General features: G+C 32.4%; 1 protein-coding gene across 4 annotated transcripts in view; it reads left to right on the forward strand.

Annotated features, from left to right (window-relative positions):
- LOC124536053 (collagen alpha-1(XVIII) chain-like) overlaps positions 1–13,693 on the forward strand; it is a 32,624-nt gene that overhangs the window by 6,165 nt on the left and 12,766 nt on the right. For 2 of the 4 annotated variants that reach the window (XM_047112468.1, XM_047112470.1), the window contains exons 3-13: positions 1,619–1,703; positions 3,505–3,551; positions 5,016–5,123; positions 10,657–10,671; positions 10,803–10,958; positions 11,106–11,303; positions 12,243–12,410; positions 12,620–12,737; positions 12,914–13,000; positions 13,175–13,212; positions 13,288–13,500. In XM_047112468.1, the coding sequence (XP_046968424.1) occupies positions 1,619–1,703; positions 3,505–3,551; positions 5,016–5,123; positions 10,657–10,671; positions 10,803–10,958; positions 11,106–11,303; positions 12,243–12,410; positions 12,620–12,737; positions 12,914–13,000; positions 13,175–13,212; positions 13,288–13,500 (1,233 nt within the window). The remainder of the gene's footprint in view (positions 1–1,618; positions 1,704–3,504; positions 3,552–5,015; positions 5,124–10,656; positions 10,672–10,802; positions 10,959–11,105; positions 11,304–12,242; positions 12,411–12,619; positions 12,738–12,913; positions 13,001–13,174; positions 13,213–13,287; positions 13,501–13,693) is intronic. The other 2 variants (XM_047112469.1, XM_047112471.1) reach the window with 1 other exon arrangement.

Consider the following 13,693-nt stretch of genomic DNA (forward strand, 5'->3'; position numbering starts at 1 on the left):
GAAAAAAATGCAAGGATACAGAGTTTATAGCACAAAAAATGGAATATCTATAGAAAACAAACTGATATCAAAATTCAACGTGGAATTCAAATTTTTCCATCGAGATGAACACAATTGCAACTCGTTTTTACTTGGAAAAGACAATAGTTCTACAGATCTTGAAATAAAATATTGACATTTATTTAAAATGATTAAACAGTTTTCGTTACAAATAAAGTCATGTAATGAATGAATATTTTCCCCGCAAACAGTTCATTATATAGGCGTGCAAAGACAGAATTGAAGGTTTACATAATTCGTATTCATACATCGTACTGAAATATTCAAGAGAGTAAAGACCGTATCTCATTTCCGTTTGCGTAATCAACATCTCCGAAATGTTATATTGAAGTACTCTTGAAAATAATTGTTTAGTTTATTTGGATAATTTGTAAGATATTTTATTTTTTCACAAAACAAATTAAATGTTTACTTCTAAGAAAAAGTAATAAAGACGCGTAATTGGAAAAAGTTTTTTTAATGGATAAATTAAAATTTTTGATTAGTCATAAATATGATTAGAAGAAACGAAAGACTTTAAAAAAAGAATACATTAATTTCCATTTGAATGGGCTTAAAATATTGAATCTTATAAAGAAGGTATAGTACGACATAACTTAGATGTCGCATCGGCAAAATTCGTAAAACCGATCACATCCGAATTGAGTACGCTATCCCAAATTATCAAAATTTATTTCTCATGCGAATATGATCTTTATACAAACGTAATAACCTGTAATATCGTATGACTTAATATATTCATCAATTTGACACGTCGATTTACATGCACTTGCTTTCTCTGACGCAAGAATCTATAGCAACGAATAGCGTCGAATGACGCGATAGAGAGCTATTTCTATTGGTTGTGTAAATCGGCAGTAATCGTTTTTATATTCATTCCATTGCATTTCCCGATGCTACATCTAATTTGTGTCGTACTATACCTATTCCATTCAATTTCATTTTTTAAGTCGGCTAAAATGAAGAACTGTAATAAATTGTAAAATAACATAATTAGAAAATAACATATACATATGCTACAAAAACATTTTTTTTTTATTAAACTTAACATTTTTTGTTGATTTATTTTTATTGCGAGTTGACATTACCAAGTAGTCGTTGTATGGTTCTCGATCACTCTCCTTGTTAGATATCAATATATATCTATATCAAAACAAATATTTTTTACTAATACCTAACAGTAAGCTCTTCCTACATGTAACAAATACTCTACGCTTTGTTTGAAGTAAACACTCAAACCATCGCTAACGACTCACTAACGACTCTTTTCGAGTTTCGATCCCCATTGTAACCACATACAGCCCTTTCTGGAATACTAAATGATTTTTCGATTTTAAAATAAATGTATTTCCGAGTTATTTTGTATGTATTATAACATACTTTAATACACACTTTTATATTATAAAAGTGTGTATTAAATTATATTATATATAAATAGAATAAAGCTCGAGACTATTAATTACGCCTAATTCATTGTTCAATTAATAACCTACTAACCAAATATAAACAAATAACGTTAATTATAAAATATATTTCTATAATATATCGTCGAACGCAGGTGGACCAAGAAGAAGGCGATGCGGAAGGCTCTGGTCGTTATGGCACCATCCCACCATTTCCGCCACCACCACCCGGCTTAGATGGTAACCATTCATTCATTGTTATATTACCTTAAGCCTCCTTAAAACGAGACATTTTACCTGAATATGTCGCTTTAAACTATTTTATTTAATTGACTACAAACTATTAAAGAAACAACACAATATTGAGTGGACTCATTTCTATGGGATTCCTTCCTGTGACCAAAACAATTTTACAATGCACATTTAACCGTCAATTATTCCAATCAACTGAGAGTGCATTTAAAATCACTACATATTATAAAACAAAGTCCCATGGCCGAGTCTGTCAGTCTGTTCGCAAAAAACTCCTAAAGTACTGAACAGATTTTTATTCGGTTTTCACCCATAGATAGAGTGATTCATAAAGTTAAGGTATATCATTTATTAATTTGTTTTTGTGTAAGTCAGTTGAAATAGAAAGACAATTTTTAAAATGGACAAAACAATATTTTTTTTTTAAATAAAGTCTAAAATATAAAAAAGTAAAACTAATGTCCACCCGTGTGTAGACTGGACGGGCCGCTAGTTATAAAATAAAATTCAATTGATTGAAATAAATCCATAAGTAATATAAAATAGTTAATTATTGATATGAGTTTTTGAGTTGACATAAATGTATAATACAGAATTGTGTATCGTATTTTATATCAAAAACCTATTAGGAGGGACTACCCTACAGAGAGGAGACCGTGCGGTTCCACTGTTTGCAAGGATTAACGGCTGTTTGTTTTAAGCGATACGTAATTACAGAGGGTGACTTATGAACCCGCGCTACTAACAACTTTCTGTATATATCTTAGGATTTCGGAGCTTCGTATGCTATAAGTATAGTTCTTGTAATGCAAATTGCTGTAAACGTCGAACATAAGTCTTATAGCAGCAGTGGCGGATTTACAAATCTGCCGCTAGTAGGCTAGTAGGCTATTCAATTTTTGCCGCCCTTATTTATTTATTTTTGCAACATTTATGATTTGTGTTCTATCGTCCCCATACCATCGGTTTTTTCCCGTTATAGTATGATTATAAACTAAGTAATATTTCTGTCAGTTACCAGATTATTTTTCCAACCCGCTATGTAGTGACGAGTATACGGATTACGGACGTAATGTGTATACATATAATTATAAGTTATTTTTTTCCTGTAAGATAATATAACAAATTGGGGCTATATTTGCCGCCCCTCTAAATCTGCCGCCCTAGGCTTCAGGCTACTTAGCCTATTGGTAAATCCACCAATGTATAGCAGTTATTTAATACGGTGTATTTACTATTTCGGATAGCTCGATATTTCGACATTATCTACGAATGTCTTGTTCACGAATGTATAAGTCTTATAGGTTATAAGTAGAATTTTATGAGCTTTCTTCAATGTTATTAATGGTTATGTAATTTTTACGAGATCAATGTAGCAAAAATTTGCATATAAATTTAGAAAAGTACATACTTTTGGATTAATAATTTATTAAACATTATATGCCACTTTATCTCTTGAAGTGAAAATAATAAATACAAATGCATTGCTTAATATAAAATGATCGTGGTAATCAAATTAATACTATACAATGTAAATAAATCTGTCAAGTATTGAATACAAAAAATACGTTAAAATACTATGATCCTAATTAAAATCAACCATGACCGGACTTGTATAGTTATTCTAAAAGTTTCACAGAAATCGATTGAGAAGAAATAGTATTGAGACTAGATGAATAAACAAAAACCCTTAATATAGTTAGCTAAGATTTTCATATGCAGTTAAGTGTTGATTAGTATTGTTAAAATTGTAAAATATTTAAAATAATTCTAAAATATTTATTTTCAGGATATCCTCTACGTCTTCGTGGAGAGAAGGGAGACAGAGGACCAAGGGCAAGATGCACCTTTAATTATATCCTTATAACCTTTTAATTGTCAATCATACTAATATACAGTGTACTTATATTACTGGAAATACAGCAAAAAACGCTTACTAATGGATGAAAAAACGTGTAGGTTCACCAGTTACCAAACATGTGGGTTCGGAACGCAAAATTCGCAGTTTTCACACAAAGGCCACCCTCCATTGTTTTGCCGCGGGATTTATTGTCTGAGCACCACCTACTGTACGTTTCTTTACATGCTACGACACGGATAAGAAAAGATTTAAAAAAATATCGTTGGAAATGGCAGATCTCTTGATTTGGAAACATATATAATGTTTACGCATGTGTAAATAAGTTAATACTATTATTAATACTATTAGTAAGTTCTTTTTTTTATGGTATAGGTTGGCGGATGAGCATATGGGCCACCTGATGGTAAGTGGTCACCATCGCCCATAGACATTGACGCTGTAAGAATTATTAAATATTCCTTACATCGTCAATGTGCCATCAACCTTGGGAACTAAGATGTTATGTCCCTTGTGCCTGTAGTTACACTGGCTCACTCACCCTTCAGACCGGAACACAACAATACTGAGTACTGTTGTTTGGCGGTAGAATAACTGATGAGTGGGTGGTACCTACCCAGACGGGCTTGCACAAAGCCCTACCACCGAGTAAAGTTCAGAGGAATCCTTAACTCCTTCTCCTTGAGTCATTTCCACTTATTTGGGGCCAATACCAAAACATTGGTTCCAATGCGGGTTGGAAATGGCAAAATATTCGTTTGATCCATGCAGTTCCTCGAAATGTTTTCATTGCACGATAATTGCTTATGATTAAAGTCTTCATCTTCATCTAAGAGGACTCCTTAACTCCTTCTTTGATTCCTTTGCACTTATCGAGAAAATTTTCGGCCAAAACCAACATGTTGGTTCTAATGTGCTTTGTACATGAAACAATTTTTTGTCTGACCCGTGCAGTTCCTAAAAATGATTGATAATGTTTTTGTTTTAAAAATGGTTCATCTTTTATAATTCGTAATCAATCTGAGCTAAATTTTCTTATATGTAATCAATTAATTTACCATTGAATTAAAAGTGCAGTTATATATTATTATTTCTCCTACTAATTTCCTTCTTCCTCATATTACTTTTAAAAAATATATACTAATATCGTAGGATTGTAAAGAAGATCTTCACGCCCGTATCATGATATAGAGTCATTATGGAACACTTACTGTGCTGATCATTAATGTTTGATGGTACTTGCGCCTGAAGCCGATTATATTGCGTGATTGAATAAAACCTCGCTAATAAAAAACGTACAGGCGTTTCTATTATTTTTGTGTAAAATATAGTGGTAGAATTTCGCTCAGTATTATCATGTAACCTACTATGTATACTAAAGCTAAAATTTAAAGAAATCTTGCTAATTTATTTCATTAATTATTTGCTATGTTTATCTCCAGGGACCCCCAGGGGAGTCAATACGTGGACCACCTGGGCCTCCAGGGCCACCAGGTCCTCCAGGACAACCGGAAACTGCAGCAACGGAAATGTCAGGCTCTGGTGATGACGTAAGTAGCTTTGATATCGTCAAGAATTTATTTACAATCATGAAGTACATTGTAAATACAACTAGAACTAACAATGAAACTAAAATAATAGACAACGTATTGTTATTATTTTTATTCCATAATATTTATTTCATTGTTGTAATGGAAGTTATTATTAAATAAAAAACAATTCAGATAGACTATAATAACAAACACACCAATACAGATGCATGCACAAATATAACACACATACACGTACACTTTCGTACACACAAACATAACGTATTACGTTATTTGCACAGATGAGTGGTTACGATGTTACTCAGCGGGAGGCTGGTCAGAATAATATGCCTTTAACACATTCCAATTGCAATAGCCATGTTACATGTACATGCATGTCTATCTGAGTCTTAAAAATACTTACAATATCGTAGTTAAATTTTCACAAGTGAAAAATCTTTTATATGTTTCTTTGTCATGATCGTTTCACTTTAAATGTATTCCAATGATTTTAAATCTTTATAGTAGATTTTATAAAAAAATATTCTTAAAACATATCTAATGTAAACATCATTAGATATTCACACGGGTAATAAGATTAATATAGAATTATTGTTACATGTTGAAATTATATTTGGTAATATAAGTAGATCTTTATTACATAAACAGATGAAAACAAATGAGTTCAATACCTTTTTCTCCTTTTTTATAACTTTAATATTATCAGAGTATCAATCATAAAAAAAATTAAATAAAAATACAAAAAAAACTCCTAAACATGAAAAAACCTTTAAATGTTTTTCTCGAGTGATTCAATAAGAATTATCGGATTTCTGGTGAGCCTCTGACTGAGCACTAACTGTAATAAAAAGCTAACATTATTATCAAAATATCTTTTATTGAAGGCTCTTATTTATTTTTGAATCGTTATGTTATAGTCGAAAAGTCAAAACCAAGAATCCAGAATAGAAGCGTTACGTTACGCTTATTCATTGTCAAAATATCTAACATTATTTTAGAATTATTAAAATAGAAATAAAAACATCGAACTTTAGAAGAACCGGCTAAAGAAACTCAACAGATTTTTTTTTAAATTATCATTTTTGACAATTATCGTTTTCATATAATAACAAAAAATATAATGTAAAGTAAAAGTAAAGTAACAGCCTGTACATTTCCCACTGCTGGGATAAGGCCTCCTCTTCCATTAAGGAGAGGGTTCGGAACATATTCCACCACGCTGTTCCAACGCGGGTTCGGAATGCACATGTGGCAGAATTTCCATGAAATTAGACACATGCATGTTTTCCTTCACCGCCGAGCGCGAGATTAATTATAAACACAAATTAAGCACATATATATAGAGTTGCTTTTCTGGGTTTGAACCCGCAATCATCAAACAACAAAAAAACCAATAAAAAATATATTTACGTTATTTGATTGGTTTCGATTGAACGTAATGAAACTCAATAGTTACTCTTTTTCTTTAAGAAAGTACGTAATGGGTTAGTAACTACAACTCATATTAAAAAGTGTTAAATACATTACTATTAAAGCTGTACGCTGGGAAAGATAACACTGTGAAAACGTTTCAAGTCCCCGTGCAGTCTAGACCACAATGTTCCATTAACCTGCGGGCATCGCTTACCCGTCTATGTAAATATTAGTGTGGCCCAAGCAATAAAAGATAGGTATATGATTATAGTATTATAATCCGAATGAATGAATTATAATACCGAATGAAGTAAACACTGAGTTTGTATCTGGTTCTTCTCGGTAGAATATACTTTCCAAAACGGCTGCTTTATAGTATTTACTTCAACACTAAAATGAATGAAATGTGCTTTTATGAACCTATTTGTTTAAATAATATTTTAATGTAAGTCGCTCGCGGCTTCGTTCGAATTTTAGGGTCTTTTTCATGTGTTAGGCAAAAAAGTAGCCTATGTGTTTTCTTGGAGCTCTAGTTTGCTTCGTACCCAATTTCATCAAATTAGGTTCAGTGGTTAGGAAATAAAAGGGCGACAGACATAATGAGTTTCTAATTTACAATATTACTATAGATAGTTGTATATTTCGTTTTAACTTGCTAGATAAAACTGCAGCAGATCATCTTATATACCGTTCGGCAGATTGCCATGACAATTGGTATTTATAGGCAGGGCAACATCCTAAAATGCTAGTAAATTAAATAGGTATACCATTAAGAAACTTATAACATACATTTTGTAATATTTAATCGCTTCTCGCTCGTTTCTATGCAACTTGGAACTATTATCAACTGCATCGGTCGCGTTGCACGTAGTCGTATCAACCGAACCTGAATAGCCCATTGAAATAACTTTCATACAAACCGTTGCTTGAGGCGAACAGTGCAATACATTTGTTTCGAGATACATTAAACATTCGTACTAAATTATGTCATTGATTATTTTAATATAAATAAAATAATGTAATGTTTATTTATATTGATAAATTTTAATTAGGTATATTTTGAACTCGCTCCCCGCCCCAGCTTCGCACGGGTGCAATGATGACATCACACAACTTATAAAATTATCAGTGTTTCTTTAAAAAAACCGCATCAAAATCGTATTAGTTTTAAAGATTTAAGCATACATAGGGATATAGGGACAGAGAAAGCGACTTTGTTTTAAACTACGTAGAGATATAATTTTGGAAGAACTTTTATTTATTGCATGTACATTTATTAAATGATAACATTGACTTGTAATCAGCTGTGAAGTTATCGAAAACCATACAATTAAAATGAGAATGTGGTAACAATCCAGCTCAATAAATATTAATAAAAGACATTTTGGTTATACAAACGACCTCAATTAAAAAAATCATTATTGTATCGTCAGTACCAAAAATGTGTGCACAAAATATTAGCTTAATTGGATTGGTGAAACAAGCAACCTCCAATTTTCAAGCTTCAGTAATGAGATTCCACACACGTACTATATGTTAACTCAAATAAGAGAATGTGAAATTAATTATTGAGGCTCGCTGTAGTATTTATTTGTATAAAGAATTTCTGACTATGAAAAGTCAGTAAAATCATCCATAAAGTTACCAATCATGCTTTCGTTGTTTATAAAGAAAGAAAGAAATGTTTATAAAAACACGACACAATTATGAAAAAAATGAAAAGTATAAAAAATTTAAAAAGAAAACATGTCAATTAATTATAACTGCTGACTAACTTAAGCTACAAAAAATATAAATATTTTATATAATTAACATACTCATATCGCTTTAATTAAAAAAAGACTAATAATGAAGAAAATGAAGGGCTTCATGTGCACCCGATTGGAACGAACTTGCTTTCAAAGATACAATGAAATAAATTAACTTCATTTGAGAATAATTAAATTCCATGAAATAATATTAATATTAAAGATAATTTAGTACTGTTGCACGAAACGTTATATTATTATACATATTTCTTTCTCAAAAGAAAGAGAAATAAATATCAACTGTTTGGAGGAAAATGCGTTGTGCCCACAACGCATTTTCCTTACTTGACGAATTATTATACTAGTTTACACTAATGTACGTCATTTTAAATTTTACATTAACAGCCTGTAAATCTTCCACTGCTGGACTAAAGCCTCCTCTCCCTTTGAAGGTTTGATCATATTCCACCAAGCTGTTCCAATGCAGAATTTCGATGAAATTAGACACATACAGGTTACCTCGCGATGTTTTCCTTCACCGCCGAGCACGAGATGAATTATAAACACAAATTCAGCACATGAATATTCAGTGGTTCAATCAATACTTGCCTGGGTTTGAACCTACATCATCGGTTAAGTTGCACGCTATATAAAAACTGGGGCACCTCGGCCATCTTTGACTGTAAGTTGCGTAAAGATATTTCGTTTCAAAAATCTGAGTAAATATATTTAACTTCACTGTATCAGAGTTTAGATAGATAAATAAGTGATAACTTGAACTGTCTTAAATACGACTTGCACTGTGGATTAGAGTGAGAAGAATAGAAGCCTAACCCTACTGGATAAACTCAAACTCAAACTCAAACTCAAATTCCTTTATTCAATATAAAAGCATTACACTTACTTATTGATTGTCAAATAAACACTACCACCGGTTCGGAAAAAGGAACACCCTGACCTGAGAAGAACCGGCGAAAGAAACTCAGCGGGTCTTTTTTTCTGTTATTTTTTTTTTGTCAAATTTATAAGGTACATAGTAGTATATGATTAGAAATAGCCAGGAGGCGACCGTTTCATTCCCAAGGTGTGCTATCAAACATAAACTCGCTAATTGTATAGTACCTTTTGCACACAAGCGTTCCTTAACAATTTTTTTAAATTTGGCAACAGAAGCATTTTGAACGCTTTCTGGGATCCTGTTGTAGAAGCGTATACATTGCCCCACAAAAGAGTTACTGACTCTATGCAGTCGAGTAACAGGAGTAACAAGATTGTGTTTGTTCCTTGTACCAATGTTATGAGAATCACATCTTCTTATAAAAACATTAATATTTTTCCGTACATACAAAACATTACAAAATATGTATTGAGAAGCAACAGTCAATATCTTAATTTCTTTAAATCTATACCTTAATGATTCCTTGGCTCCTAGGTTATAGATTGCGCGAATAGCCCTCTTCTGCAGCACAAATATAGTTTGGATAGCGGCTGCGTTACCCCAAAGCATAATACCGTAGGACATTATACTATGAAAGTAACTAAAATATACTAGTCGAGCCGTATCAACATCAGTAAGTAATCTAATTTTTTTGATCGCAAATGCCGCAGAACTCAGTCTACCCGCCAATCCGTTTATGTGGGGGAGCCACTGTAACTTGGCATCAAGAGTAAGGCCAAGAAATTCAGTTGTTTCAACTGGATCCATCGATTCCCCATTGATAAGTACATCGGGTCGAGATAAGAAAGGGATGCAAGACAAACTGGCGCCGTAACACGCTACGTAACGAAGCGTTTTAACCTCCCATAAAAAGCAATCGCTAAAAAACATGTCACTTAACTTTTTACATGTAAACACATCAGTAATAACATTCTTTCTCACAAAATAAATCTTTAATAAGGTTTTTGTCTGTATAAAAAATCCTTCATGATTTTTTTCCCAATTTGCCGTCTCTAAAAACACTTATTGAGTAACATAAATCAGCCCTTATTGAAATTCACATCGGCTACGTTCTGATGCCTCCCTTCATTGTCTTCGATTTCGTGACCAAAAATAAAGTTATATTTTCTATATTACAATTTTATTATTTTCTGAAGAAATATTTCGGTACTTTTATTACCAAATATAATGCGCTACAGGAAGGTATTTTAGACATTTAGCTCAATAATAAACTCGTGTTTGCATTTTTGGAAATTATTTACTGAATTTTATTTATAAATTCTCTTTATCAGACGTCATCATCAGCTGACTGAGTAAACTCGTAACCACGACAATCGTACTTCACAAAATGATATACTTAATGATATATTATGCATTGCTTATATGTTTAATTAATTTATGCCTATTTTTTCCTGCTCTACATGGATTTTAACAGAAGAACAAAGTCGTGGTATGTATAACCTTTTAATTGATTTCAAGTACCCTTATGATTTCTAATCCTTATAATATAATGTAATACTTCAATTTTTTTTTGTTTTTAAGAGTATTCTATAATCACTAAAGTTTTCGTTACTTTTTTAGCAAATATTTGGTGAAAACTACGCGTCGTTGGGTCAATGTGGTTGCAATTCGAGCGTTTTGTTAGCACTACTTGAAATTGCTCCAGAACTGCAGGGTCCTCCTGGACCGCCTGGCATGGTTGGAGCTGATGGGCGAACTGGTGCACCAGGAATCGCTGTAAGGATTATATCATAATTACAATAATTTTATAGAAATAATATGTATAAATATATAATATATGATTGTGACCTCAAAAATAGATATCACAGATTTTCAAAAATAGAATCTTTTATTTAAGAAACTTTAATTTTTATCCAAAAACAGGGCCAACCAGGTATGCCTGGTGAGAGAGGACCTATGGGATTACGCGGGGAAAAAGGTGATCGAGGTGACGATGGACAACGAGGTCCTGAAGGGCAACCAGGTTCAAAAGGTGAGCCTGGTGTAGATGGAAGACCAGGTATCCCTGGCCCGGCTGGTCCCCCAGGTCCACCTAGATCATCTGACTATAGTAATTTCGATGTGAGTATTAATCACAGTACCTAAAACACTAAACAGCTTTGGATATATTACTTTTCATTAATTGTATCTTCAAAATAATGTAGCAATAACAAGCTTACATGTTTTATAGTTAAAGCTTCTAATCCATTTATCATTAGACTAACATAAGTACAGAAATGCGCTTTGTGGAAAAACAGAAATTTTATTTATTTCTAATAGTACTAATGATGTATTTACTAGCATATTTATCATTGTTATTAATATTTTCATGCTACTTCTGCTTTTGTAGTCAAATTGGAAGCCTAGACAAATATATAAGGTAAGTTTACCTAAATGTGTAAATAAAACTAAGTAATAACGACTCCCCAAAAATAAATAAGACGGATCCTTTTTCTTAATGGAGTAAATATAGATTGTTTAACAGTCAATTTCGTTTACATTAAACGTCACTTCAACATTAACTGAAACGAATGTCTTTTGGAAAGGAGGATTGTCTACTTCAGTAAACAAACCACTTGAACAAACTTTGGAAAACGACTTTTCATTCTTGATAGATACACATCGAGGACGCGGAGATAAGAAAATTTATTTCAGCCGTCGTCGCTAAAAGTTTGAGTAAATTTGAAAATAATTTCTGTTTCGTCGAATAAATCGTTTCAATTTGAGATTGAAGATTCTTTGTTTAATGAACTTTGATATGATATAAATTGTTTAATTTTTACTTTATATAAAATTATTAACGCTCACATATACTATAGCTTCGAGTAAATACTAAGAAATTAAGGTTTGTTTTGGAAAATGTGTGGTATACACATATAACGTATGAGATGATTTGATTACTGTGGCGATGTGTATTTCTAACTTATCCGAATATTTATGGGACATTTACCGGATTACTACTATCACGCTTTGCTTTTTTTCTTTAAAGTAATTATATTATGTAGTTAATATATTTTTCAGGAGTCGCTGTTTGGATCTCATGATAGTGCTATTGGTAGACCTGGAGCTCCAGGGCCAAAAGGAGATTCTGGTCAGCCAGGCCCAATTGGTCTTCAGGGTGAACGAGGATTCCCTGGTCAAAAAGGTGAAAGAGGTCAAATAGGGCAAACGGGATCCAAAGGAGATCGAGTAAGTGTTTTCAGTGAATATAAAAATTAGAAATTCAAGTTTTACAAAAAATGTAAAGTACTCTTAGTAAAGATATTGGTAAAAGTAAATTTAAAAAAAAATATGATAAACATAGAAAAATATTGTATCTAAAATTATGTTTTATTTGATTTCACTTTTACTAAATTTATTACATTGAAGTTAAAAAAATGTCTAATATTATTTTTTAGGGTCATCCTGGATCGAAAGGTGATCGTGGGTTGAAAGGTGATCGAGGTGGCCCCGGATTTGACGGACGCCCTGGCCTTCCAGGTGCCAATGGTAGAGGAGGAGAAAAGGGAGAAAAAGGTAAACGAGATATTTAATAGTACCCAATATTTATCCTAAATTTGGAAACTCCTAATTCCAGCCTAAAATTAAAATATTTACTGATACACACATATATAAAATGAGAAACTGCTGTTCATTTTGCGCTAGCATTTTTAATGGTTAGTAACTTGAAACAATTTCTACTTGTTCTGCAGGAGAGCGTGGATCTCCGGGACCACCTGGCCCACCAACGTTGCCAACTGGACTAATTACCTCAGAAGAATCAGAATTTCTTACATCTGGTACGCATTACATCGCATATTATTATTATTTATCTTATTTAGTCATATCTCAAGACCATATTATATAACTTGCACTGACGTTTCATGTTTTAAGACGTGGTACTTACTGAAAATTTTAGAATACAATTTAAGTATGTGTGTGAAATACTTTTTTTAAACTCTTATATGTTTTAGGGCAACGACAAATAGCTAGGGGTGACAAGGGCGAAAAGGTAAGAGTTTAATTTAAGCCATAAAATGGTGATGAATATTTTTTTTATTCACAAAAACTCTATTTTTACTATCAGGGGGAAAAAGGAAGCCGAGGCAATGATGGAACTCCAGGATTTCCAGGCAAAGATGGAAAACCCGGTGAACGAGGTGATATTGGACCATCAGGAATGCCTGGAATTGCTGGACCACCTGGATCACCTGGGCTTAAAGGTGAAAGAGGTGAACGAGGACCACCGGGGCCAGTTAGCATTACATCTGCTACAGGTTCAGAAATCTTTACTCTCAAGGTAAATAAAAATAAAATACATCGTGAAAATAGTTGTTTATTTTACTGCCGTCTTCAAAAATTCTATTTCATGTGTTATTTATATTATATAGATTACAAATAATTAAATATACAAGGAATCCAATTTATCTAATTTGGTTCTAAATATTATCTTACATCAGGAGAGTAATAAATATTGTCGGGATATGTTACTT

Source organism: Vanessa cardui, chromosome 16 (genome assembly GCF_905220365.1).
Source record: "Vanessa cardui chromosome 16, ilVanCard2.1, whole genome shotgun sequence".
Taxonomy (NCBI): Eukaryota; Metazoa; Arthropoda; class Insecta; order Lepidoptera; family Nymphalidae; genus Vanessa; species Vanessa cardui.